Source organism: Brachionichthys hirsutus, chromosome 24 (assembly GCF_040956055.1).
Source record: "Brachionichthys hirsutus isolate HB-005 chromosome 24, CSIRO-AGI_Bhir_v1, whole genome shotgun sequence".
Classification (NCBI taxonomy): Eukaryota; Metazoa; Chordata; class Actinopteri; order Lophiiformes; family Brachionichthyidae; genus Brachionichthys; species Brachionichthys hirsutus.
This window is the reverse complement of record NC_090920.1, coordinates 4,398,345-4,425,096: the sequence shown is the minus strand read 5'-3', so window position 1 is coordinate 4,425,096 and position 26,752 is coordinate 4,398,345. Positions and strand designations below refer to the sequence as shown.

Genomic DNA, 26,752 nt, shown 5'->3' with positions numbered 1-26,752 from the left:
TGTCATGATTTGCCGCTATCCAATTCAATTCAGTTTTATTTCTATAGCGCCAGATCACAACAGAAAGTTATCTCAAGGCCCTTTACATTGCCTGTAAGCAATTTTATATATAGCAATTTGATTTCGCTCTAGAAATAAAATTAACTTTAATTGGAAAAATTAAGCATTTTTTGCACACGTCGGTGCAAGTATTAACTCAAAATCTAAATGTAGGTCTACTAGGACTTAGACTCCCAAGTCTTCCAGCTAATAATCGGGAAGTGATTTACACACAACCCACCTGAGAGGGGAGCTTTAACAGTCAACCGGCTGCTGTCTGCTTGCAAGAATAAAAAGCTTGCAGGCTCTTGAGCGTCTCCATCACGCATTAGAGCCCAAAAGCAAATAGAGATGCGTCCCTGTTGTTGTGGAGCCAGGCTTCAGAAGCTGTCTCTTACGCCGGCCTTTTCAAGAGCGCCGGCTTCTGCAGGGAACGATCTCTGATTCTCTTTTCAGAGCTTTAACCAATGAAGCGGGGCCCAAGGGAAACAAGAAACCTGTCCCGGATCTGTGCTCGCTCTTTAATCTTGATGAACTGGAGTCGAGAGGGAGTCGCTCATCCCTGTGCCAGCGACCCCCCCCCCCCCCCCCCACGCAACATGAGAAGGAGGCCGATGAAAATGCACCGTGGACCTGGTGGATAAGGATCACACAGCATGCAGTTGACATGTATTAATCTGCCTTTCATCTTTATTGATTTGTTTGCTATGACCAGCCTCTGATTTCTGATAGAACCACAGTGCCCCCTAGTGGAAAGAAGAACGCACGTGTCTGTGTTCAGGGTCGCTGCATATATTAAACTGAGGGATGGATGGATACTTGACTGTCAGCACGGACCCACGTTTACAACAGATGTAAGTAATCATCGCCTCCAAGAGAGGTCATGTGATCCCCTGTGGTTTATCACATGCTCTATATTCAAAAAGTAGACGAAAGACTTTCTTTTTAACAACCTTAATCCCGATCAATAAACTGTCATAAGCCAACATTGGTGACGTAACCTTCCGTGACCCACTAAGCTCCTCCCTCTCCATCTTCACGTTATAAATATGTCACTAATTGTCCCTCTTTCATTCTTCCTGGCTTGTTGTAAATCACTGGTTGTATTGTAGATTCATTATGGTCCCCCCCCCCCCCCCCAACCAGCCTGTCCATCAACTATGAGTCTGAGGTTCTTGTCCAAGGTTTCTGCCTGTTAAAGGGAAGTCTTTCCTTGCCGCCGTCTCCAATGTGCTTGCTCTTGTGGGCACAAGTTGGGTTCTGTCTTTCCCTGCTATTCCTGCAAAGTGCCTTGAGACGACTTTCTGTTACGATCTGGTGTTATAGAAAAAAAAGGAATTGAATTGAATTCACAACGGTTTATTGGGACTCAATCATAAAGCATCCTGCTGCCTAAGCACAGGCCACATCACCAAATGAAGGGTATCCGGTTCTGATCAATCCAGGAAGCGGTCCAGCATCCTCTGGATGTTCTGGAAGGCGTCTCGGCCCAGGTAGTCGGCATTCCCGGCCTCCCACAGCTTGCGACGCTGCAGCCGCTCTGCCTCCGTGTCTGCGGCCCGCTGCCGTGATGAAGAGGAGGATAACAAATCAGCCTTCAAAGGGAATCCATCGGCAGACACGTCAGACGGGGATTCGAGATTCCAAGCTCCCAGAATGTGCAGCCCACATAAAAACAGTTTGATTATTCTCTTGGGAACGCCGGAAGCTAATTCGTGTTTTTTTTTTTTTATAAATCAATATCTGATCTGTGTTTGATTATTCCTGCTGTTACTTTGAACGAAACGCGATTTGTGAAGCTGCCATTAACGGACCGACGCTCCGACTATGTGAGATGAAGGAAAATGAAGCACAATAAAGTGACAATCGCGTCTAATCGGGGGGAGATGAGCGCCTGGAACGATCTCTAGGCATCACCAGTCGTTGAATTTAGGAAGGAAAACAACGATTTTCAAGATGACAGGAAGAAGAAGAAGCAGGAAGTGGAGGAACCATGGATCTGTTAAATGAGCAGTATGGCTTTACGTACAGATTCCTGTCCAGTGCCCGAAGCTCCATCACCGTCTTCCTCCTGGATCTCAATCCTTCCAGATCCACCCAACCCTTCCTCCTGGATCTCGGTCCTCTCAGAACCACCTGACTCTTCCTCCTGGATCTCAATCCTTCCAGATCCACCCGACCCTTCCTCCTGGATCTCGGTCCTCTCAGAACCACCTGACTCTTCCTCCTGGATCTCAATCCTTCCAGATCCACCCGACCCTTCCTCCTGGATCTCTGTCCTCTCAGAACCACCAGACTCTTCCTCCCAGATCTCGGTCCTTTCAGATCCACCCGACTCTTCCCCCTGGGTCTCAGTCCGTTCAGATCCACCCGACTCTTCCTCCCGGATCTCGATCCTGCCAGGTTCACTTGACCCTTCCTCCCGGATCTCTGTCCGCTTCGATCCACGCGACACTTCCTCCCACCTGGCGCCACCTGTGCGTGAACACTGCAGGCAGACGACACTCACGAATGCATCCCAGCATGTGCTACGCTAGCGCAAGAGCTACGCTAGCATAGGCTCTTCCCCGTCTTTGTGGGGAGCTGGGTGCCCGTTGTCAGGCTGGCGGTTGTGTGTCTGTTCAAGCTGATCCTAAAAACTTGTATAAACACAATAGAGATGAAACGACGCAAGTCGCCGGCGGTGAAATAGCTGAACGCAGCCGAGCAGGAAAGGCTTTAATTACTCTGCAGGGGCGAACAGGAGGCGCCGGCTGATAACCAATCACAATATATGATCAGCACAAGCTATGCTAATGAGGTCAGTCATTAAGCTAATAAAGGGGTGGATTAGCAAATATTTCTAATGAACACTTGAGATGGGGGGGGGGGTGTTTCATATCTATATTTCTGGGGTGATATAATACAAAACGATGTCGATACACACACACACACACACTCAGAATTGTGCTTTGTCTCACCGTGATGGGTTCAGGCGGCGAAGGCGGCCTCTCGCAGGGCTTGGAAAAGTGTGGGAGGAGTGAGTTGGCGCTGTCCAAGGTTTCGCCGAATGGCATCTTGGCTTCTCGTTCTTGGATCTGCAAAAGAAAGGGAGGATGTTGCGCGTCGGGGGATGGGGGGGGGGGGGGGGGGGGGGGTCACGTTTGGCTGCAAACTCTGGAGCAGCTAATGAACAAACCTTTTAACTACGTGGGGGGAAGTCACCAGTATTGCTGCTTCAGTGTTTGCAGTGACAAATCTGTGGTTTCACCACTGCATATCGCAACCTCCAACTTATCGGCCTTCCTTTTCCGTTCGTTCGGGTTCGTACCTGTTGCGGTTTCGGTAAAAGCTGCCTGAACTGTGTCCGCTGTGGAGATAACGGTGGGTGACTCAGGTACTCCTTCCACCACAGAGAAACAAACTGGTCCAGGATCTGTGAGCGGCCGTCGTCCTTCCGTCGGCTTGAGCTCCAGGGTTTTTCTGCTCCTAGGAAATGGACAATTTTTGCATTGTGTCCAAACCTGCAGAAACAAAATTGCAGAGCGTAGTTTTTTTTGGATCAAAAATTCGCTGGAAGAAAGCTCCAAACTAGCATCAGTGAAGACGCGCATTTAAAGAGTTTGTATGAAACATGCTAAAGATAAAGAAAGAAGGGGCTGAAGCCAGCAAGGCAATCAGACGCCCCAGGAGACTAGTTAGTCATTAGCAGTCATAAAGGAAATGCTAACACTCCTGGGGAGTCTGATTGCCTTGGTGGTTTCGGCCCCTTCTTTGTTGGATTGTTTTCTGCTCCAACAGCAGAAGAAGAAGCCTCTTGGGTGAGAGGTGAAACGTCTCGGCTGGAACTTGAACAAGTCCAGTTGACTCCTCTTTCTTTTGCTCATCGTGACTCACTGGAGGAAGGCGGGCCGGTAGCTGTACACCGAGCTGACACTCAGGTTGTACACAAACGGCAGATGTTTACTGATGTGTTCCACCGGCCAGCTGCTGAAGAAGCTGTTCAACAGGCCCTGGTCCCCGCCTGGTGGGAGCAATATGGGATGTGAGGAGAGCCGTATGCATTGTCTGTGCTCAGAGTGATCCGTGTTCACTGTTTGCTAGTTGGAAACCAGATGGATGCTGGCGCGTCACCGTCAAAGCTGCCATGCCGCAGGGCGTGGTCCAGGAGGCCGGCGTGGGTGCGGAGGGAGGGTCTGAACACAAACACGCCAGAGTTGAAGCAGTCGGGCCAGCCCGGATCAGGAGCCGCAGACAGCTCCTCTCTGGCAAACAGCTCATCCACGTTGCACAGAACCTGGGAGGGAACAGGTCGTCCAGAGGACAAGAGCGGGCTCGATCGGTCGGCCTGAGAACATCGATGTGTGTCGTCGCAATCATTTCATCGTCCGATTCAAGTATGGGAAACTATGGCTAAAAACGTGGCCGAGTTGTGTTTCTGTGTGTCTGCCGGACTCACGAGTGTGTCTGCATCCAGGAAGACGCATTTGCTGTACTTGGTCAGGGTCCAGCAGTGGATCTTGGTGAAGGTGATGCCGAGCTCAGGACGTCCCAGCAAGGACAGGCGGAGCCGGTCCTCGCTATCCATGGCCTCCACCGTGATGACCTCGTCAAACACATTCTTGAGGGAAAACCTGTTCAGATTCAATTCAATTTTATTTCTGTGGCGCCAGATCGTAACAGGAAGTCATCTCAAGGCAACTTTTCAGGATTAGCAGGGAAAGACCGAACCCAACTTGACCCACAGGAGCAAGAACTTTGGCAATGGAGGCAAGGAAAGACTTCCCGTTAACAGGCCGAAACCCTCGGACAGAACCTAAGGCTCATAGTGGACGGCCATCTGTCTCTCAGATGCAGGCAAAGTAATATTTTTTGAGCCACACATCCGCTTGTCATCTGGGAACGGGCTAAAGAAAAAGGGAGCGTCACCCACCTCGACTGTTGGGAGACGTTTGGGGTGACCATGACCACGATGCGGCGAGTTGTGCCGTGACGGCGTAAACTTCGCGCCACCACCTCGGCTCCCATGCAATACGAGTTGGTGGTGACCAGCGTGACGAACGCCTCTCCATCTAGAAGGTGGTCAGATGACAGGAAGTGACTGGTATGCGCGCGTTGAGTTAGAGTTCAATGGTTCCTCAAGATGTTTCTGTTTTCACCAGCTGTTTATTTGTTTGTCTGCGTCTGGATGACACAGAACTAAGCTTGATGCGGAGCTTAGTTTTGAAGCAGCAGGGGTTCGGGGCCTCCGGGACATACAGGCAGGGTCAGGGTTGGCGTCCCAAAGACCCTGGACAATGCCTTGGACCAAAAGTCCAGAAGAGGGCTCCATCGGGTGGATCAGGGACGGCGGCGTCCTCTACATCAAGTGGATGGACGCCAGAGAGGTGTCTGCAGCTGCTCAGCTAAAACCGTCCGGGACGTGGACGAGTGTGAAAGCCCGTGGCGTGGACACAAGTGGGTCGAGGCAAACGGGACCCCCTGAGCAGTACTAAAATAGTTTAGATTACATTTTTTGCAATTTTCTAAATGTATGTTTATGTACATTTGCAGCTGCTATAAATGCGCGCCGGTTATTGAACTGTTTTAAACATTTATAACCTATAATATGGATCAATACTTGCCAGATTTTGAAAATTCCATCTCTGCTGGGTAAAAAGTCAAATACGAGGCAAAAAAAAGGGGCAGTACAAAAATAAAAAGGGACCAGACAGACAGTTATAATTGCAGGGGGCAAAGGGTTCTAATGGTTTCCCAGAGTTCTGCTACTCGGCATCAGACCCAGCTCTCTTTAGCTCTTCAGCTTTGCAGAAAGAAGCAGTGGAACCCATAAAACTCTGAGGAGAACCACGATCTCATCCGTTCCATGCGATACAGCCACATACCTGACATTTCTGATGGACGCCTGCAGTAAACTTATTGACCCGCGGAGGTGATCAGGACTTGGTCTCTCACAGAGATGAGCTGAGAGGATGAATGATGATCCGCCGCTTGCAGGATGAAGTCGTTCCAGTCGGAACTCCGTCTCTGCCGTCTGTTTGTTCATCTGGTCGTTCAACTACGAGGCAGAGGCGTTGTGCAACAGGTTCGACCTTCGCTACCTGACCTTTCGCCCCTGCGCTCATGCCAACTTTTACTTTGTGCTTCCGACAATGCTCCGAGTCAGGTGAGCGAGGCACCGTCGTTCCGCGTGCTTATATTTATATTACCAGAGAGGTACGCACAGAACCATCTTGGCAAAGATGAGAGGAACGTTAGAGTTAATGTCAAGGTTGCAAGTTGCAACTCAAAATAACGACCAACAGGATTGTCCAGGGCTGCAATGACCAGGAGCCATGCAGGACAAGTGCATGACGTCATCAAGTTGGCACTAATTGTTTTAAAGGAAAACTAATTGCAATGATTTTCTGAAGTTTTATTTAGGACATCGTATCCCCTTTCCAAGTTCAGCATAATAAGAATATTTGTAGTTACTCACTTTGGCCACAAGAGGGAATCGTAGCTCCACAGCCACAGGAAGACTGCGGGGGAAAATAACGTGTAATACGGACGTTAGCTGTATTTATGGTCTTCATAGCTCTGAGAAACGGGAAAGGTTTGTGACTTGATCTTGCTTCCACCTCTCGTAAAGCCCAAGGATTTATTTATTATTCACAACACTGTGCAGAAAATCTAAAGTGTGAAGCTGGGATTCGAACCCGCAGAACCAGATCCTGAAGTCCCTTCAGCTCATCAGCCTGGGGAAGCGACGCATTACGCTCACCAGGGTACGTCAGCACGTCGATCCTCACAGTGGACGTATTGCGTCACTTCCTGTTAGCTTGTTTTACGGTTTTTGCCTTCCCCTGAACATTATTCACACTTTCTGTTCATTTCCCACATAAATGCGGCAGCTTCTTGTGATGTTCACCGTCAGCGGATTAGTTGGGCCAATTTCACCGCTTTGTTGGTGCTGTTAAAGCGTTTTAATAAGCTGCCGACCGAGCAGCAGGTTAGCTAGCGGTCCTAGCAGTGTTAGCTAGCCATGGCTTCGACATTATCTTTAGCTTCTCTTCCTCCTTCACTGACAGCGAAACGTGGACTGTAGCTGAACATCACCGCAGTGAGGTTCCTCCGCTGCTCCTCATCAGCTGAGGATGAAGAGGAGACATGAATGTATACTTCAAAGCAGATGGAGCCACAAATACTTATAATATAGAACATTGAAACAAGCAAATAATAATGATGTTATAAGAAATAATCTGATGACAGTGCCACATTCTTCCTCATTCGCTGTCATTTGTGAGGGTTACATCCAAGTTCTTACATGTTTATTACCCTTTATTTGATACATTCCCCATGGATCGTATCCTGTAAAAGAAGAGTTCTGCATGGACTTCCTCAACTATGAGTTAATGGAGTTAATGATTTTGTAATTAGAAGTGCAAAAAGCATCGACAACAGTAACACAATGTGCATTTCTGCCTTCGCTCCAACCCAGCTGAATTCGCCTGGACCTTCATGAATGTGACCGGATTAACTTCTCCGTCAGCAGAAAACCAATCATGTAAAACGTTGTCATGTTTTCACAGATTAACATTTTCAGCATCCTCGCGTCATTGTTGCAGACAAATGTTTTTTTGCATCTCTTGGTGAATATGTCGCTGCTTCTGGTAAATGTGTTGGTATTTTGCCGTTTTCAAATAAAACAAAAAGAACGATGAAGAGCTCATCACGCGTCTGCTAGAATGCCTCACTGGATGATCTGCAAACATCATATTCCAAAAACCACATTATTTTAACATGAAAAAGATGATGACTGGGATATGAATTAATTACTGTTTCCTTTTGGACAGAATTTGAGAAGTATCTGAGTGTTTTTTCATCTATGAGTATTTTTTTTTTATTGGTTCTGTAAGTATTACATAGTAAATAAATGAAATTCCCTTATGAATGCTAAAAATGGCATCGGAGCGGGTCCTTTTTGCGTGCTTTTAAACTCTGCCCAGGCTCCAACAAAACGACCAGATATCAAATACAGAGAGCGATCGACTAAAATAAATAAATAGACAAATAAATTACCAGATCAAATTAGGAAACATCTAACCAAAAGTTATTATCGCTGTTAATTTGTTTTATATTCAGTCAAAAACTGCCCGGCGGGGGGCGCGAATCAGCGGATGTGGCAACCTCAGATTGCGACTTGTTGAGCATTTTTTGCTGCGTCACTTCGGATTCGGTGTTGCTACGCAACCGGGTAACTAACGGTGAAAGACGAATTCCTCTAGAAGTAAGTGGCGAATTAAATAAAATATGTTTTGAAATAATGTTACCGGATATGTGTGTAGTAATAAGATATACCGTATTTTCCGGATTATAAGTCGCGGTTTTTGTCATAGTTTGGTCGGGGGTGCGACTTATAAATCGGAGCGACTTATATATGTTTTTTTTTACAAAATCTGTGAGCGCAGAGACAGTAGCCTACACATTTCTATAACAGGTGTTACAGGGAACTCTGTGACCCGTCAGAATCTGTCGCGGTTTCTGGAGGTTCAGAGTTATCTGTCACACCTGTTATCTAAAAACACCAATTAGAAGGGCTGATTGAAAATGGCGCCGAAAAGAAAGTCATATTCCGCGGCTTACAAGCTTCAGATAGTGAAATATGGAGCCGAAAACGGCAATCGAGCAGCAGAAAGAAAGTTTGGAGTGAGCGAAAAACTTGTAAGGGACTGGCGAAAAGCGGAGGTTATGCTTACTGAAATGAAGAAAACAAAGAAAGCTAATCGCGGGCAACAAGCTAGGTGGCCACAGTTGGAGGAACGAGTTCACGCATGGGTGCTTGAACAACGTGCTTCTGGAAGAGGTTTGTCAACGGTGCAGTTGCGTCTCCGCGCCCAAGTGGTTGCCAGGGCGGTGAATATAAACGGCTTTGCGGGAGGACCTTCTTGGTGTTACCGCTTCATGCAGCGCAAACGCCTCTCTATCAGAGCTAGGACGACACTGTCCCAAAAACTGCCAGCGGACTTCCAAGCCAAGGTTGACAGTTTCCGCGCGTTCATTGAAAACCATGTAAGTGATCACAACGTGACACCGGATCATATTATTAACATGGACGAGGTCCCCCTCACTTTTGACATCCCCATGGGCCGAAGTGTTGCAGAGAAAGGGCAAAAAAGTGTGAATATCGTTACAACTGGTCATGAGAGATCACACTTCACAGTGGTGCTGGCATGTTGTGGAGACGGATCAAAACTGCCACCGATGGTCATTTTCAAACGAAAAACCATGCCAAAAATCCAATCCTCCTCAGTTGAAATCGCCGTGAACGAGAAAGGGTGGATTGATCAAGAAATGATGAACTTGTGGCTTACAAAGTGCTACAATAAGCGACCGGATGGCTTCTTTAGAGCACGCAAAGCTCTGCTTGTGATGGATAGCATGAGAGCGCACATCACACCACAGTTAAAAAATAAATTAAAATTTTTCAACTCCATACCTGCCATCATCCCTGGAGGCTTAACCAAAATACTCCAGCCACTTGATATCTCCGTGAATAGGAGCTTTGAGTCAGTTTTGCGTAACCTGTGGGAGCAGTGGATGACGGATGGAGAGCACAGCTTCACGGCAACCGGGAGAATGCGCCATGCAACTTTCCTGGAAGTCATTGAATGGATCGACAAAGCATGGGCTTCAGTGACAACCGCAACCATCCTGTCGGGATTCAGAAAGGCTGGAATAATTGGAACTGCAACTGACGACGAGTCTGATGTAAGCGACGTAGAAGAGGAAGCGGCGTCTTGTCTACCTGCCGAGTTGGGGGAGTTGTTCAAAAGTGACACCGAGGATGAAGATTTCCTTGGATTTCGTGATTCTGAATAAAACCTGATATTTTGGTAAACGTGTTAGCATGTTCTTTGTGCTATATGTTGTTTGGTGTTGGATTTTATCAAATAAATTTTCCCCAAAAATGCGACTCATACTCCAGTGCGACCTATATATGGTTTTTTCTTCTTAATTATGCATTTTTTGGCTGGTGCGACCTACAATCCGGAGCGACGTATAATCCAAAAAATACGGTATTTAGTTTTTATCATTAATGCAAATTAGCTAGCTTAGCTAATGACGCTAGCTAATAAACTAGAATCATTGACCTCTGACCTTCGTCTTTAGAACAGATTTTGTCCTCTTGGACGCAAACATTGACCTTGTGTTGGATGTTTTGGTGTTTTATGAAGGTATAGTGAGTTTTTCTGCTCTTTTCTACTGAAGTCCGACTGGAAAAAACAAACTTTCTCGTAAAAAGGTCACTCGGCAAAGCATGCTAATGCTATGACGTCGGCTACAACGAGACGTGTCGTAATGGCGGTAGATAATAGTCAAAGTGTTTTAAGTAAATTAGGAACAGTGCATTGTTGGCGATTGATATTTGTCCTTATTTCGGCTGTAATTTAATTCTGAGGTTTTATCTCGTATCTTAAAACTAAGAAAGCCATTTTTATGTTTCATCGCGAGATTTGCTGTCGAGTTCTCGCCGTCCACGCACGGGTTCGACGCGGTTAGGCACCAGTTAGTGCTGTGCCGAGCTAAAACTGCACCACGATACAATTTCCTTGACTTTGAAATATTTTATTTTTTTTCATTCTTCAGGTGAGCAAAAATGGAAGATTGGGAAGAAGAGGTAAGCGAATGAAGTCCCGCTTACTGCGCGGCCATGTTGTGAACGCCCCCCCCCCCCCCCCATTTTCTCTATCTTACAGGGAACTTCAGCTTGTGCTCCAGCGCCAACCAGAGAGCATTCAGGTACATTTATTAAATTTAAATGTAAATATGGGCCTAAATGTTCGTCAGCGCTGACGATTCCTTAGTTTCGTTGCTCCTCACCCTCCGATTGTTTTTGATAGATTGGCAGAACAAGGATGATGCACAAGGAGAGAGAGGTGGATTCAGAGGACGAGAAGGCAGAGGTGAGTTTGGAGCATGAAATTCCTCCGAGTTGTTTCTCGATGCCATGTCTAGTGAAGAGGAGGAAGAGGCGGCGGGGGACGAGGAGGTATTGAAAAGTTCTGAGTACATAACTGGCACAACGGCAGTGATGCTGAAAAACGCTGATGTTAAAGACTTAGAGACGCAGCGTTGAGGAGTTTATCTCTGGTTTTTCTTTAGCTCAAGATGACGGGCCGGCTGGGAGAGGAGGAGGAGGCTTCCGAGGAGGTAAATGAAATGGGAGCGATCACTTCACATCTTAGAAAGTCGTCGTTTCATCCTGTTCAATGTCGGGCTTTCCTCCTCTGTTGCAGGCTACCGGGGCGAAGACGAGGAAGTCTTCGTTCAACGTCTGCGTTATAACACTCAGGATTTATTCACATTTAGGATTTCGGCCCTTCGGCTGGGATTTGAAACATTGTTTTTTTGTTTTCAGGTGAAAATAAAGAAAATATGGACGGAAAAGATGAAGAACGTAAGTTGATGCTCTGTTGACTCTGAATCACGTTTGCATTCGGATGCCACACGATGCCACACGATGCCACGCGATGCCACACGATGCTACACGATGCCACGCGATGCTACACGATGCTACACGATGCCACGCGATGCTACACGATGCCACACGATGCTACACGATGCCACGCGATGCCACACGATGCCACACGATGCTACACGATGCTACACGATGCTACACGATGCTACACGAAGCTACACGATGCTACGCGATGCTACATGATGCTACACGAAGCTACGCGATGCCACACAATGCCACGCGATGCTACACGATGCCACGCGATGCCACGCGATGCTACACGATGCCACGCGATGCTACACGATGCCACACGATGCTACACGATGCCACGCGATGCCACACGATGCCACACGATGCTACACGATGCTACACTATGCTACACGATGCTACACGAAGCTACACGATGCTACACGATGCTACACGGATTAGCAGCTCGTCGGCTTACATTGTTTTCATTGGCAGGCCCAGCAGGAGATCCCCTCGTGGTTAGAGAAGACTGCGTTCAGCGGTTCTGGGGCCACGGGCTTCGACCTCCCAAGAAGAAACTCTGCCTCCTCGGATTCCAGAAGTGTAACTTGATTCCTTTCAAGTTTCTGCTGAAGTTGCTTTTCTATCCTTTTATCCGGTTTATTCTTTATTTTCAGGGTCAACGCGGAGGATCGTTCCAGAATGAGGGCGCGAAGATCGAGCCGACCGCTCAGCCCGCAGCCGATGAGGGAAGCTGGGTATACATAGGAACGTCACTTTTGTCTTTCTAAAGTTCACGTTGTTTTAGTTTTAGAAATGTTTTTGTTGAAAGACAAAAGTTTTTGTTGTTTCCCAAAATGTTAAATGTGTTCATTGTCAAAATGTTGAATGTGTTCATTGTCAAAATTTTAATGTGTTTATTGTCAAAATTTTAAATGTGTTTATTGTCAAAATGTTGAATGTGTTTATTGTCAAAATGTTAAATGTGTTCATTGTCAAAATTTTAATGTGTTTATTGTCAAAATTTTAATGTGTTTATTGTCAAAATGTTGAATGTGTTTATTGTCAAAATGTTAAATGTGTTCATTGTCAAAATTTTAATGTGTTCATTGTCAAAATTTTAATGTGTTTATTGTCAAAATTTTAATGTGTTTATTGTCAAAATGTTAAATGTGTTCATTGTCAAAATTTTGATGTGTTCATTGTCAAAATGTTAAATGTGTTCATTGACAAAATGTTGAATGTGTTTATTGTCAAAATGTTGAATGTGTTTATTGTCAAAATGTTGAATGTGTTTATTGTCAAAATGTTAAATGTGTTCATTGTCAAAATTTTAATGTGTTCATTGTCAAAATTTTAATGTGTTTATTGTCAAAATTTTAATGTGTTTATTGTCAAAATGTTGAATGTGTTTATTGTCAAAATGTTAAATGTGTTCATTGTCAAAATTTTAATGTGTTCATTGTCAAAATTTTAATGTGTTGTCAAAATTTTAATGTGTTGTCAAAATTTTAATGTGTTTATTGTCAAAATGTTAAATGTGTTCATTGTCAAAATTTTGATGTGTTCATTGTCAAAATGTTAAATGTGTTCATTGACAAAATGTTGAATGTGTTTATTGTCAAAATGTTGAATGTGTTTATTGTCAAAATGTTGAATGTGTTCATTTACAAAATGTTAAATGTGTTCATTTACAAAATGTTGAATGTGTTCATTTACAAAATGTTGAATGTGTTCATTGAAATGAGTTAAATGAGTTCCGATTATTAAAATAAAAAGTTCAAAATTGGGTGACTGAGCAAGTCTTCACTGACCAGCACGTTTTGTTTGTCGAGGGGAAATGAAACTTTTGACCAGTTGAGACAGAAGAGACTTTTTCCTTTATTTCCAAAGATAAGGAAGGTCTCCAATAAATATTTGTTCAAGGTAAGATGGCATTTGTTCTATAATGTGTGATCTTCATTCATCCCTTTTAGTTTAAGGGTTTAATGATTTTGCTAAGCAAAAATAAAAATATCTAAAACCGGAGAAGGCCTCGGAAGGGAAGTTCAGTTGCTTTAGATTTGATTTAAAATGATATCCATCTCGTGGAATAATTACAAAAACGTCACTGGTTTAAAATCATTTTTTTAAATGTTTTTTTTCCAATGATCGTTTCAACTACATTCCCCAAAAGGAGAGAAAGATTTGCCTTGCATCTTTTGTTTTGTTCTCAAAGCCACCGGAATGACGCTAAAACGTCATCGTTACGCTAAACCAATCGGAGGCATAGATTGACGGGTAAAGGCGTTGCCATAGGACGATCTGTAAATGTTCCGCCCCCTTATCCTGCGTTTCCCCGGAACTGTTTCGGCGCCTTGACTCGCCATTGGGATGAGGATGATTGAGGATGAGATATGGTTCTCGATTCCTTCTCTTGTGTTCAACAAAGTTGGAGGGATTGAGTTTCTATTAGTGTGTGACTTTGAAATATCGAAACTGCCCATAAAACTGTCCAAGTTTCACCAACAGGTTCTGTTAAATTGGAAAATGATGTTCAAACATAATTTCAGCCCCCATAATGTCCCATTGTGGAATAATAGGGTGATGTTGAGTCGTGGGAAGTCAATGTTTTTGGAAGACTGGATGACAAAACAAATTTGGTCTGTTTTACATATGTTGGATGGAAATGGAGACATTTTTGAACTGACAGATTTTAATGCTAAATATAGAACATCTTGCTCCATTGAGATCTATAGAAACGTTTCACAGAATATCCCACAAGCTTTAATCCAATATATAAAGAATAATATTTTGATTTTACCAACGCCAAATTTACACAAAGTAATGATAGATGGTCTCGACCTTGTGAACAATAAATGTAATAATGCTTTTTTAAGGCAGTATTTAATCAATACCTTATTTCCAAGTAGGGCAAAAAGTTCACTCACCCTCAAACATTATAACGGTTCTGAAATTGTATCTATTCAAACAAACTACTTAAAATTCCCAATCTCCCCAAAATGCAAAGAAGTTCATTTTAAAACCATAAACAACATTTATCCATCAAATGAATTCATGAAGAGTAGATTTAAATTTGTGGTAGATAACTGTTATATTTGTAACGTAAATCTAGAAACAACAGAGCATGTGTTCTATGAATGTGAGATTGTCCAAAAGCTGTGGAAATCTCTCTATGACTTAATATCGTCCAGTTCCAGAGACATTGCTTCTTGGTCCCCTCAAGATATTCTGTTAGGAGTAATCCTCAAAGACAAAAATAGTGAGTTTTTGGTGAACAATCTTGTTATTATTACAAAGTACTATATACACAAATGTCGGTATGCTAAATCACCCCCGTCATGGCCTGCTCTTAGGAATGAGCTCTCCCTGTTACAGGTGATACTAAAACAAATAAATAATCCCCAGGCAAAAAGATTGAACACATTTATATCAGAATTTAACCTTTCCCATACCCCTTGCTTGTAACCTTTGTTGTATTTTCCTGTATATTTTATTTTTATTTGTATTCTTGTGTTTGTTTTTGTGTTTATTTTCCTTCTCATCCTTTCCTTTCTTTTGCACATTTCATTTGGATCTGGTTTAGTGATTGTATATGCCTCACTGTTGGATTTACTTATATGTGTGATTTATGAAGGTGTGAATGTTTGATGTAATGTCGAAGGGCGAGATCTATGCTGTGAGTTTTGCACTGTGAGCTATGTTAATAAAGTTGGAAAAATAAAAATAAATGAAAATAAATAAATAAAAAAAGACTCGCCATTGGCTCCCCAATGAAAATGCAATGCTGCAAAATAAAACTTTCAATCAATGAAACTTTATTGTCCGCTCCAACACCAAGTGCATGAGTTCACTGCTAACATGTCCGCGGGGGGGTTCGGCGATTATTCCAGCCATTTCAGCGCTAGCTTCGTTGCTAATGCTACGAGCTTCGGCTCCAGGGCTAGCGTCTTTGCTGGCCTTGTTGCTAATGCTACTAGCGTCGGCTCCGGGGCTAGCGTCTTTGCTAGGCCTTGCTGCTAATGCTACTAGCGTCGGCTCCGGGGCTAGCGTCTTTGCCAGGCCTTGTTGCTAATGCTACGAGCTTCGGTAATGCCTCTAGCGTCGGCTCCGGGGCTTGCGTCTTTGCTAGGCCTTGTTGCTAATGCTACTAGCGTCTTTGCTAGGCCTTGTTGCTAATGCTACTAGCGTCTTTGCTAGGCCTTGTTGCTAATGCTACTAGCGTCGGCTCCGGGGCTAGCGTCTTTGCTAGGCCTTGTTGCTAATGCCACTAGCGTCGGCTCCGGGGCTAGCGTCTTTGCTAAGCCTTGTTGCTAATGCTGCTAGCGTCTTTGCTAGGCATTCGCCCTGGATGTTTCCCGAAGTCGGAGAGTTTTGTTTGTGTTTCCGTTTTCCCTTTGTCTCTACTGGCTTTTGGAGTGGCTGACATATTCTTCTTTAAAAGGACGAGTTGTCTGTGCCCTTAATTATCAAGTCCGCGGTCTACAACAGGATTTTCGTACGGAGAATGACGGAGCTTGGCTAAGCGTGTCGACTTAGCTGGCGGCCATAGCCGGAACTTGATTGATAGTCTTGACATGGATTTCTGATTTTTTTTCTAATTTTAAATCTTTGTCTGATGGACAATTTAATCATATTAAACAATAAAATATGTCGTGTAAACTGTTTTCTTTTTTTAAGTTATTATAAATAGTTCTGACAGTGATAAACTAGTTAATTATTTTTTTCCTACTTTTAAACGGAAGGAAACGCCAATTCAACCAATCAGCACCTCGCAGGTCATTTGGAGCGTTGGATCAAAGCCCGGTGTCCTGACAACGGGCTTTGATCCATCGGGATTTCGCGTATATATACACGAAAGACAGTGAAGTCTGTGTGTCTTTTCACCAGATCCCTGAGTTGTTTGCTGCTCGTTTTAAGAATTAAACTTCGAAGAGACCTTTTAATTTGACAAAAGCAGCGTTGAAAACGTCAACTTCAACCGAACGCAAGTAACTTTCCTTTTGCCAGCAGCGGGCTGATCGGCGTCGAGCTTGATATAATTTGTTTTCTGAAACTGTTGGGATTGATCAACACTTCCGGTCTTTGCATTAAATTAACTCAAATTTATTTGATGCAAAGACTGGAAGTCTTAAGAAGATTGTTAATCCGCCTTTGTGCGCTGGAATTATAGATAAATATATGTTTATGCTAATATCTGCTGTTTGCAATATACCAAAGAATGATTTAAATGGTGATGACTTTGGACTGTTGGACTGTTGGACAAATGAAATCCTGGACACGTCCTCACTGAAAGTAAAGCCTTCATGTCAATTCAGGATGTTATCTCCTCTGCCATAGTTAAATAAATATTTTAAGTTTATACCAATTCCTTCCTGATTGTTTCAGGCCGTAGAGAGACTTCTTTAGCTGCACAAGCTTTTCTCCTGTCCCTGATAAATGTTCAAACCCCTCTGGCTGCTCCAGGTAGATCTCTTCCTTTATCGGAGCGTGTAAATATGCTGTCTTTACATCCATCTGATGGACGATGAGGTTGTTTTGTACAGTTATCTGCATCAGTGCCCGTACTGATGTGATGCTGGCTGCTGGAGCAAATGTTTCGTGATAGTCGATGTCCTCTGTTTGACCTTTGGCTACATTTCTTGCTTTGAATATTTCTTCTCTTTTAGCAGTTTCTTTAAGGGTATACAAATATACAAATATTCCTTCCTCACATCTGCGATCTAATTTCTTATTTTCATGCTTATATGCATAACAGTCAGTCCCAAAAACCCACATCTTTGAAAGATCAGGTCTTCTCCCTGTCAGCATGAAAAGGAGTATTTTTGAGCCTTTCGTTGTCGCGTCTGTTTTGGGCAGCATTCTGGACAGCATAAGGCCACAGAGTTTTTGGAAACCCTTTTTCTATGAACAAACACCTTCCCGTTTCAGAAAGGGTCCTCCATTGTCTCTCTGCTGTCCCATTTTGATGGGGAGAGTCTGGTGATGATGTTTCGTGCTTTATGCCCCTTTCCCTTAGAAGGGACTGGAAAGCATTTCCTGTGTATTCAGTGCCGCTGTCTGACCTGATACATTTTAGACCACCGTAATACACGTACATATTTTAATACATCTTGGACATTGCAGTGTCCCAAAATCTCATGCCATGTTTTGACATCACAGGCTAGTTTATCCCTGGACATTATGTCATTATTTACCTTTCTGATGTCGTAGAGTCCATCGTGCTCTTCTATGATGGAAACGGTTCCGTCTCTGGTTATGAGTCTGTTTTGTCCTCCTTTGAATATCACGCTGGCTCCACAGAGATGAGGTCCTGAGGATGTGATGGGATGAGTAAGGCATTCCTAAACTGAAGCAAACGCCAAATTGATCATGAATGCAGAATAAAAGCGCCGCATGCTGAATCAAAGACGTTTACTTGTCAACGCATCCAACGCTAAATCATCTGGAGATCAATATGAACACTCATCTGCATCTTCCTCCTGCCATTGACCCTCTTGATGTGTTTTCCAGGTTTGGAAGGCGCAATGGATCGAGAAGAGCTGTTGGAAAAGCTGAAGATCGATGTTCGATCCTTGCTGACTTCTGTTAAGTTTGGTTTGGATCCCGATGCGCTCAGCCAGGACTACTGCTCCATGTTGGGGTATCCCATGCCCCTTAATCAGCTGGGCTTCCACCACGTCCTGGATATGGTGAAGGAGATGCCTGATGTAGTGTCCGTTAACATCAGGGCTGATGGCACTACGATCTTAAAGGGTAAAGGCCCTTTTGTGGTAAAAACTAAATAATCACCTGCCTCTAAAATACCGTAACATGTAATTCTATTCTATGTTTCTGCCGTCACAGCGGTAGGCACCGAGTCCAGCAGAAACGTGGAGGAGCTGATAGCAAATCAGCGCCCGCCGAAGGCCAACAGGAGGAGGAGCGGTTTTAAAGCCGACTCGGCCTCCGACCCGTCCACCCCAGGGGCCCCCCCCAGAGGAGGCCGTGCTCCTGCGGCTGCCCCTGCCCGGCTGAAAGCACAGCGCCACACCCGCCCCTCCAAGGTACGACTTTCATTCCCCCTGGAAATAGTTTTTTTGGTCAGAGTTGTGTTTTCTTGTTTTCCGTTGCCCATCCTGTACTTTTTCTTTTTGATTGACACAGGATGTCTCAGGAATGTGGTGCATATTTCAGCTTGCTCTCAGAATACTTGTCAGTTTAGTGTTGCTGCCGTTCTGCAGAGAAATGCACTGAATACCTTTTATTCAAAGTCTTCACCACGTCGTGCGTCTGGACAGTCAAACCTCTACTGGACTTGTGCATGGAGGCGCAGAGTGATCAAGTTTATTGTGTACACACATTGTGTACATCCTCCATCATGTTTGGGCCATTTATGCTCTTTGCATTGAGTAGAAGCCGTTCAAATCTAATCTGATTGATTACATCATGTCATGTATATTAATATTGATTGTACTGAATATGCTAAACAGCTAAAATCTCTTCCAAGGTGTCCTAACATAACATTACAGAATGTAGTGAACATACTGGTTCATGATTTGTTCATCACAGATTGAGCTGGAGGGAGCGGGATGTTTCTCGGTGCCGCCTGAACAGGAAGAGCGACCCCCCCTGGAGAACATCGAGGACGATGAGGTCAGCTGACATTCGCTTTTTCTCTGGCTTCAGTTTCTTGATGCTATTTTACTATCTTAGTGTTTGGCTCTGATTTAAACTCCACATTTAAACAAACATTTGAAGACACAACCTGAACACGATAGCAAGAGTGTAAACAAACGCTCACCATGTCTTGTGAACTGCTGTTCTCAGGGCGAGAGCGACGACCGAACCGCCGGCCTGACTGATTTTTTTGGATTGGTCTTCAACGATTCTCCTCCGACCGACCCCCCAGTCCAGCCTGGACCCCTCTCGGCGCTCCCGACCTGGCTCCGCTCGGCGCTCCCGACCTGGTCCCTCGCAGCGGTCCCGATCTGCCTCCTCGCAGCGGTCCCGATCTGGCTCCTGGTCCGATCCAGGCGATGAAAACCCAGTAGAACTGCTGTACCCCCCCCCCCCCCCTATGAATTTGTACACTGATTTTTGCATGATTTTTAATTTTATTTCTGGTTTTGTTTTGCTGTGAATTTGTGTGAACTTTTTTTCTTATGTTGTAAATAGACTTTCTTTTATTCATATTCATAAAGTTTCATAGTTAATCTAATCCAAAACCACGGCTACGTCTTGTTTTCGCCTCAGAAGAGTCCAGAAGCGGTTTAAACCGGTAAAAATGTTACTAATTTATTACAAAATACAACAAACTTACATTCAACGAACTCGAGCATCTGGGTGAAGCGATCAAAACCTGTCTGCCCTTCCGGGTCAACACCGGTGCACCGCCCGATTGGCCCTGCCTTATATACACCTTCTGGCCACAGCGCCACACAGTGCACAACATAGGAAACGCATTCCGTCACGCATTTGGCTCCTATAACAATTTAAATTGCAAATCCATTACTTTTGGTTGCAAATCTTGTCTTTGGTTGATTGCATAAAAAGACACAAATTTCTCTCCATACTCCTCTTCCTCCTTCACTGACAGCGAAACGTGAACTACCAGAGGTCACGAGTCAGAGCCTGAGATTTACAGATGCAATGAGAGAATTCATTCTCAATTTACTTACCTGGTTAAATAAAGGTTAAATGATTTTTTTTTTTTAATGAGAGCTGGAAGATGATACGTTAAAAAAATAGAGCCCGGTCTTCACGAGGTCGCAGAAAGACGGAACCCGAGCGCCGACATCGTTGATGCCAGCCTGGCTGGAAGCAGGTAAGGGGAGGAGCCACTGCTAGGATCCACAGCTGCCTTGATGAGGCGCCATCAGCTGCTTTCACCTGGAACAGGAGAACACGGAAGTGTCAGAATAAATAAAACAAGCGCAAATGATTCAGGGTTGTTAATTAGTTCTTTTTGACACCCGTAATTGCAGAATAGGATTCCGAACAATTAAAACTCGTCACTAGTATTTTCTGGCACTTTACTCGTGAAATAGAATTATACTACCGTTTATCTCGATGCTTTTATTTTGTGGGGCACCGGAAATGAATATATCCATGTGTCAAGGGTGATCTGTAACCGCGCTGCCCTCTTGTGGACATAGCAGGTAACTACAAATACATTGATGTAAAGTTAGACGCGACTTCCGGTCACGGCTTTCAAAATATATATTTTTCTTTTTATCGACGGGACGTCCTCGCTACACGCGGATTAGAAATTCTGTAAACAACAAAAACGTAAAAAATGAAATTAAAACACACAAGTACTGCAGGTTCGAGCCCCGGTACGTGTTTACACTGTTGTGACGTCGGTCGAAAAACCCGACAAAAGATCTACGGTTAATATATTTATTGAGAAATAGCCTTTATGTGTTGCATCTGGAACAGTTAGAAAATAAGTGTCGCGTTTTCCGCCATAATAAAGCGCCTTTGGTTCGAATCTGTGATCCAGACTCCCTCGTCAGCTCTTCCCACATTAGCAGTGAAACCCTCGTCATGTTCGCTCTTCTTGGGCTTTGGCGTTTGGTTATCGTCTTCATTTGTCTTCGTTCTGGTTGTACCTGGAGGGATGTCTATTTTTAACCCCCCCTGTGATGTATTTAACAATTATCCAGTCAGAAAACACGCTTTCAATCCTAGTTTTGTTTATTGAGCAACCCCCAAATGAGTCCGAGTTGCCGGCTCGGACCTTCGCATTAGTTCCGTTGCGCTGAAATCGTGTGTGTGCAACAGCGCTGCCTTTCAGGTACGAGACGCTGTACGGTAATCTGAGTTCGGTGACTTGTTTCTGAACATCAAAGGGGGGTGCACCGGTCCTGGAGGTGCTGCAACACCAGGTCGATGCACGGGGTGGACGGAGCAAGCCCCTGTTCCATCTCCCTGCTCCAAAAATCTATTTCATATATGGTCCCCCCCGGGTACGGGACGTATCAGATATTAAACGGATGAGAACAGATTTTTTCTTTCGAAAAGTTTTATTGACACTTAATACTCATATTTATGCCATTCTTTTCACATAACGGGACCCGATCCGGGTCGCGTGAATAACATAAAACACAGCGCAGTAAGGGAAACGTCACAGAAGGGCGGGGAAAGAGACTTGTTTTCGTAAACCGCACTCTGGGTGACACTTCCGGGTCACGTGTTTCATGCTAAACCAATGAAAACTCAAAGCCGGAATATCTCCTTATTCTTCGTGTTTTTGAAGGCGAATGTTTTTATTCGAAATGTGCTAACGTGGAAAATTGTTCATCGTAACGTAGTTCAGCTACAGTTGGAAAAAAACGAGCTTTTTAATTACATTAAAAGTGTTTTTGTTTGAAATGCTCGGACCCGACCGCCTCTAGTGGACACAAGCCGTAACTGCAGCACGCTTTCCTGAATAAACACAACGAGCAGAATATTTTCCGGATGAAATCGATCTTCGTATTTGGCGGTCATTTCCTTCTTTAATTGAACTGCTGTCCTCGCTGCTTTCCTCTTTTCCTTTCCAGTAGTATTAATGCGGACTGTTCTTTTCTCAAGTTTGAAGACATGAGAAAAATGAAAGAACTACAAAATAAAACGGACAAAATACCGCGTTGGCTGATTAGCGAGAGGAATCCGCCGTAGTTTTCTTCTTCTTGAATCATTTCTTGTTTATTTTATCTTGGCATCGCTTCTTTTTTCCTTCCTTCTTCTTAGGCGAACTTTTCCGCTGCGTTCGAAGCCCACTCGTGCGCCACAGCGCCCTCTGGCGGCGCGTCACCGTCACATACATAACATGGAAATGAAAATGTGGCAGCTCCAACTGGAGCTTTTGCTCTGTGTGCAGCCTCCAGTGCCTGAACAGAGTCTCGGACCTCATTCCTCATTCTTCAACGCAAAAATACTCAAATCAAGCTACTTATGAACAAAATAGAACAAAACACACAAAGAACAAATGAACAGGCTCTAACATCTAACCAAAGGTGCGTTATTATGGCGAAAATGACAATAACACAAGACTTAAAGTCTAACTCTGTTACAGACGCCATTTATCCAGAAGTAACGCAACTTACAAACCTCCTGCGTTTTGGAATGACATGAATCAAACGTTTGCAGGGGAAGAACTTCAAATGTTTATAACCTCAGCAAATAAATACGTCGTGAACCTCGGAAAACATTCAGAAGTTATGCTGCTCAAAATAATTTAATTTGTAGAATCAAGTAATAAATAATTATAAATCTGGCTGAAAAATGACATCACAGCTCTCTCTCTCTCTCTTGTTCTCTCTCCCTCTCTCTCTCTCTCTCGGCTCTCACTCATCCTCAAAGAACAAAACGCTTAAGAGCGCGAGAGAAAACAAATCAAAGAACATTTTTATTTTAGAGTCTTTGCGTCCTTATTAAATATAATTGAAGCGCTGTTTCTGATTCAGTGTCTATTTCATGATTATGATTATTTTTTATTAATCCCGATCATAAATCGGCATCAGCGCTGACTTCTTTAATTATCTGCGGCACGCAGTGAAGAAAGGAAAGTGGAGAAGAGAAAGAGCGAGAGAAGCGATAGATCATGAGTAACTACAGCAACGGAGCGATGGGACTTCAGGCTCTCTGGAACTTCAGCGGTGAGTGAAATGATCAATTGATCGATTGCTTGATTGATCGATTGAAACGGACACGAGCGCAGCTGTTCCCGGGTTTGTCTAATTCACTCAGTGGTGAATGAAAGACGTTTGATTCCGTCCTGCAGCCGATTTAAATGACATTTTATATTATTCACTGCATGGAAGGCGCAGATTTTACGGTGCGTTAAGCCATCCGGATGGAAGCCCTGAAGGTGCGTAACGAGGTTTGATTCCGCTTCTGATCTCTCACTAGTATTTAGGATGCATTTTTAGGGGGTATAAATTAACAAATAAATGATAAATATATAAAAAATATTTAAAAAAAACCTCGATAGATCTAGAATAATGCGTTCAACAATTTCAGCATGGATACGGACTAAAATGTTCATTCATTCATTCATTCATTCATTCATTCATTATCAGATTCTCGGGTGAGAGGCGGGGCTTACACTCCGGAAGCGTCGCCAGCAATTAGCATCATCATATCCACATTCTAGCTTATGAGGTCATTTTTTCCTGCCGAACCAAAATGTCAAGAACCACTAAAAGTCATTATTTTTGTCATATATATATATATATATATATATATATATATAATTTAGTTTTTGTTTTGATTATGTTCCGCGGGCCTTCACACGATTTTATTATGTTCGCATAATGATAATAAAGTATCTTGAATATTGAATCTTGAATATATATACATTATTTCTAACCTGTATTCTTAACTCTTGCCGTCTCCCTTCAGCCTCTCCGATCGACCAATCAGCCGACCCGTTCTTCAACGCCTCCTGCAGCGCCTCCACCTGCTCCCCTCCGGACGACGGAACCGGAGCTGAAGGTCCACACAAAGCGCTGGAGATGTTCTTCATCGCCATGGTTACCGGCTCTCTGAGCTTCGTGACTGTGACGGGAAACATTTTGGTCATGCTCTCCATCAAGGTGAACCGCCACCTCCAGACGGTCAACAACTACTTCCTGTTCTCGCTGGCGTTCGCCGACCTCATCATCGGCGTCTTCAGCATGAATCTGTACGCCGTCTACATCGTGGTCGGCTACTGGCCGCTCGGGCCGGTGGTCTGCGACTTGTGGCTGGCGTTGGACTACGTGGTGTCGAACGCTTCGGTCATGAATTTGCTGATCATCAGCTTCGATCGCTACTTCTGCGTGACCAAGCCCCTCACGTATCCGGCGAGGAGGACCACGAAGATGGCGGGGCTGATGATCGCCGCTGCGTGGGTCATGTCGTTCGTCTTGTGGGCTCCTGCCATCTTGTTCTGGCAGTTCATCGTCGGCCAGCGCACAGTGCCGCGCGGAGAGTGCTACATCCAGGTGCAGCAAATAAAACCTCAGTGAGCGTTTGCAGCTCAGTTTTCGTAATCCTTCCTTTCTTTTCCCTCCATACAGTTTCTATCCAACCCCGTGGTGACCTTTGGAACCGCGATAGCCGCGTTCTACCTGCCCGTCGTTATAATGACAGTCCTGTACGTCCACATCTCTCTGGCCTCCAGAAGCAGAGTCCCAAGACACCGTCCAGAGAAGAAAGAGAAGAAGGAGGGAAAGTAAGAACCGTAATGGCGAGACGTGAAATTAGATTCGGAAACCGCAAAGAACAAAGGAGCAAAAACAAGTCCTTTGTTCTTTTTATATGCGAAACATTTTTTTTTTTTTACAGAACTCCCAGCATGCTGAAGAGTCACCTCTTGAAGCAGAACAATAACAACGAGAGCAGTCCTCAGGCCGGTCCCCGTTTCAGCACCACACTCGGTCTGGACTCGACCGACGCGGCACGAGAGGCGGTGAAGAACGGCGGAGTGGAAGAACCCAAATCGGTTCAGCCACAGTCTTCAGAAAATCCCAGTCCCCAGGTCGATACCTGGGGACACAAGAGCGTTCGGCGCTAGAGTCGATACTCTAGCGCCGAACGCTCTTGTGTGTGTGTTTGTGTAAATCATCAATCCTTGTCTTCCTGTCTAGGACAAAACCAGCTCCAACGGGTCGTCCACGGCGTTCATCCCCCCGGCAGAACCCAAAGGCGACTTGGATGAAGTCCTGCCCGAGGTCAGTTCCAAGGTGCAGCTCGTGGTTTCAGAACCACCTGCACTTTGGTCGAAGACGTTTCACCGCTTCTTCAGCTCCGAAAGACTGGCGGAGAGTCCAGATTACGCTCCTGCCGGAGCAGAAAAACAAAGGTGGCCGGAACCACCAAGGCAATCGGACTTCCCAGGACATGTGTATTTTGTGTTTGTTACAGGCTGCGATAGATACCAGTCCGGTTGCCACGGCGACCCCCAATCCGGCTCATCCCAAGGTCAACCCCAATTCAAAGTGGACCAAGATCAAGATTGTGACGAAGCAGAGCGGGGACGAGTGCATCACGGCGCTAGAGATCGTCCCCCCCGTGGAAGGAGCCGAGAGGCACTCCATACCGCTCAGCCACCCCCGGACGGTGGCGCGGAAGTTCGCGAGCATCGCTCGGAGCCAGATGAAGAGGAAGAGACAGATGGCTGCCAGAGAAAAGAAAGTACGTTGGCGCAGAGGCGGGGCTTAACGATATACGTCGATCAATGGAGCTTCAACGTGCGGTCGTCAATAGTACGGTTGGCTATTGATCGGTGTTTATGGTTCGCTCATCACTTTTCTTCCCGTCCGCCGCCTCTAGGTGACGAAGACGATCTTCGCCATCCTGCTGGCCTTCATCCTCACCTGGACGCCCTACAACGTCATGGTCCTGATCTCGACCTTCTGCCAGTCGTGCGTCCCGGACACGGCGTGGGCCATCGGCTACTGGCTGTGCTACGTCAACTCCACCATCAACCCGGCCTGCTATGCGCTCTGCAACGCCACGTTCAAGAAGACGTTCAAGAACCTGCTGCTGTGCCACTACAGAAACATCGGTGCGAGGTGAAGGGACGACCACGACGACGACGATGATGATGATGATGATGATGATGATGGAAGATGGGAAATCCGCTGCAAGGGAGACAGAGGAACCGCCGGAGGAGGCGGGGCCCGGGTCTCGACCGCTGAAATAGCAGATAGTAAAAGAGCCGGGATGAATGGCAGGCGTGCCTCAAGGCGTTCTGCCGACTCCCGTGGCCACGCCCACTTTCCCCAAAACACATCTCAAAGTTGTTGGAATACAACAAGTCGTAGTTATTACTGAAATGATGAAAGTCATCGTTTATTTCTTTTAGTTTGAGGTCAGCCGTTCACAACTCCAATACTACGAGCGACGTATTGCAGTATTTGATGTGTATTGTGTATTTTCAAGGCAGTCTAAAGGATTTCTGAGGAGAAAGTGCAATGTACAAATACAGGGCGTTTGCTGCCGCTTCTTTTTTATCGAGGATTATTTGTGAATATTTTGCAGTATTTTATTATTTCTCTGTTTATTTATGTGTATTTTGAAGTCCATTAGTTTTACAAATCGATGTGTTGGGATTCAGACAAGGTGCCAAAGTCCTGCATCTTTTTGTACTGTTAAAGATATACTGTACAGTCTTTAATGCTAATGTGGCGCAGCGCTCCCCTCCCCTCGAGCTCATTCTGCCCATTAAAAGAGAAATCAGCTGAAATCAGCATTAGACTTTCGCATCATGAGAAATTAACGGCTTAAATTAAATAACGCTGAAATTACGTAACT

At 44.8% G+C, this 26,752-nt stretch overlaps 2 protein-coding genes and 1 pseudogene across 2 annotated transcripts; 1 reads left to right on the top strand and 2 right to left on the bottom strand.

Annotated features, from left to right (window-relative positions):
- Nucleotides 1–1,399: 1,399 nt before the first annotated feature.
- gyg2 (glycogenin 2) lies at nucleotides 1,400–5,932 on the bottom strand. The gene is made up of 9 exons (XM_068756401.1): nucleotides 5,904–5,932; nucleotides 4,952–5,090; nucleotides 4,478–4,652; nucleotides 4,153–4,315; nucleotides 3,916–4,042; nucleotides 3,350–3,542; nucleotides 3,000–3,116; nucleotides 2,069–2,527; nucleotides 1,400–1,601 (listed from the first exon to the last, which is right to left on the bottom strand). The coding sequence occupies exons 1-9, from the start codon at nucleotides 5,908–5,910 to the stop codon at nucleotides 1,476–1,478; spliced, it is 1,506 nt and encodes a 501-aa protein (XP_068612502.1). The 5' UTR covers nucleotides 5,911–5,932; the 3' UTR covers nucleotides 1,400–1,475.
- A 15,385-nt stretch (nucleotides 5,933–21,317) lies between these two features.
- LOC137912291 (U2 spliceosomal RNA) lies at nucleotides 21,318–21,494 on the bottom strand (annotated as a pseudogene).
- Nucleotides 21,495–23,054: 1,560 nt separating this feature from the next.
- chrm4a (cholinergic receptor, muscarinic 4a) lies at nucleotides 23,055–26,014 on the top strand. The gene is made up of 7 exons (XM_068756342.1): nucleotides 23,055–23,109; nucleotides 23,855–24,438; nucleotides 24,514–24,668; nucleotides 24,782–24,974; nucleotides 25,084–25,167; nucleotides 25,361–25,630; nucleotides 25,769–26,014. The coding sequence occupies exons 1-7, from the start codon at nucleotides 23,055–23,057 to the stop codon at nucleotides 26,012–26,014; spliced, it is 1,587 nt and encodes a 528-aa protein (XP_068612443.1).
- The last annotated feature ends 738 nt before the right edge of the window (nucleotides 26,015–26,752 follow it).

Coding starts and splice junctions, on each gene's coding strand:
- gyg2 (XM_068756401.1), bottom strand. Junction 4,316..4,477: donor TCCTGGATGCAGACACACTC/GTGAGTCCGGCA, acceptor GTTCCCTCCCAG/GTTCTGTGCAACGTGGATGA. Junction 1,602..2,068: donor CGGGCACTGGACAGGAATCT/GTACGTAAAGCC, acceptor TCATCACGGCAG/CGGGCCGCAGACACGGAGGC.
- chrm4a (XM_068756342.1), top strand. CDS start 23,055: ATGAGTAACTACAGCAACGGAGCGATGGGACTTCAGGCTCTCTGGAAC. Junction 24,975..25,083: donor CAGAAAATCCCAGTCCCCAG/GTCGATACCTGG, acceptor CTTCCTGTCTAG/GACAAAACCAGCTCCAACGG. Junction 25,631..25,768: donor TGGCTGCCAGAGAAAAGAAA/GTACGTTGGCGC, acceptor CGCCGCCTCTAG/GTGACGAAGACGATCTTCGC.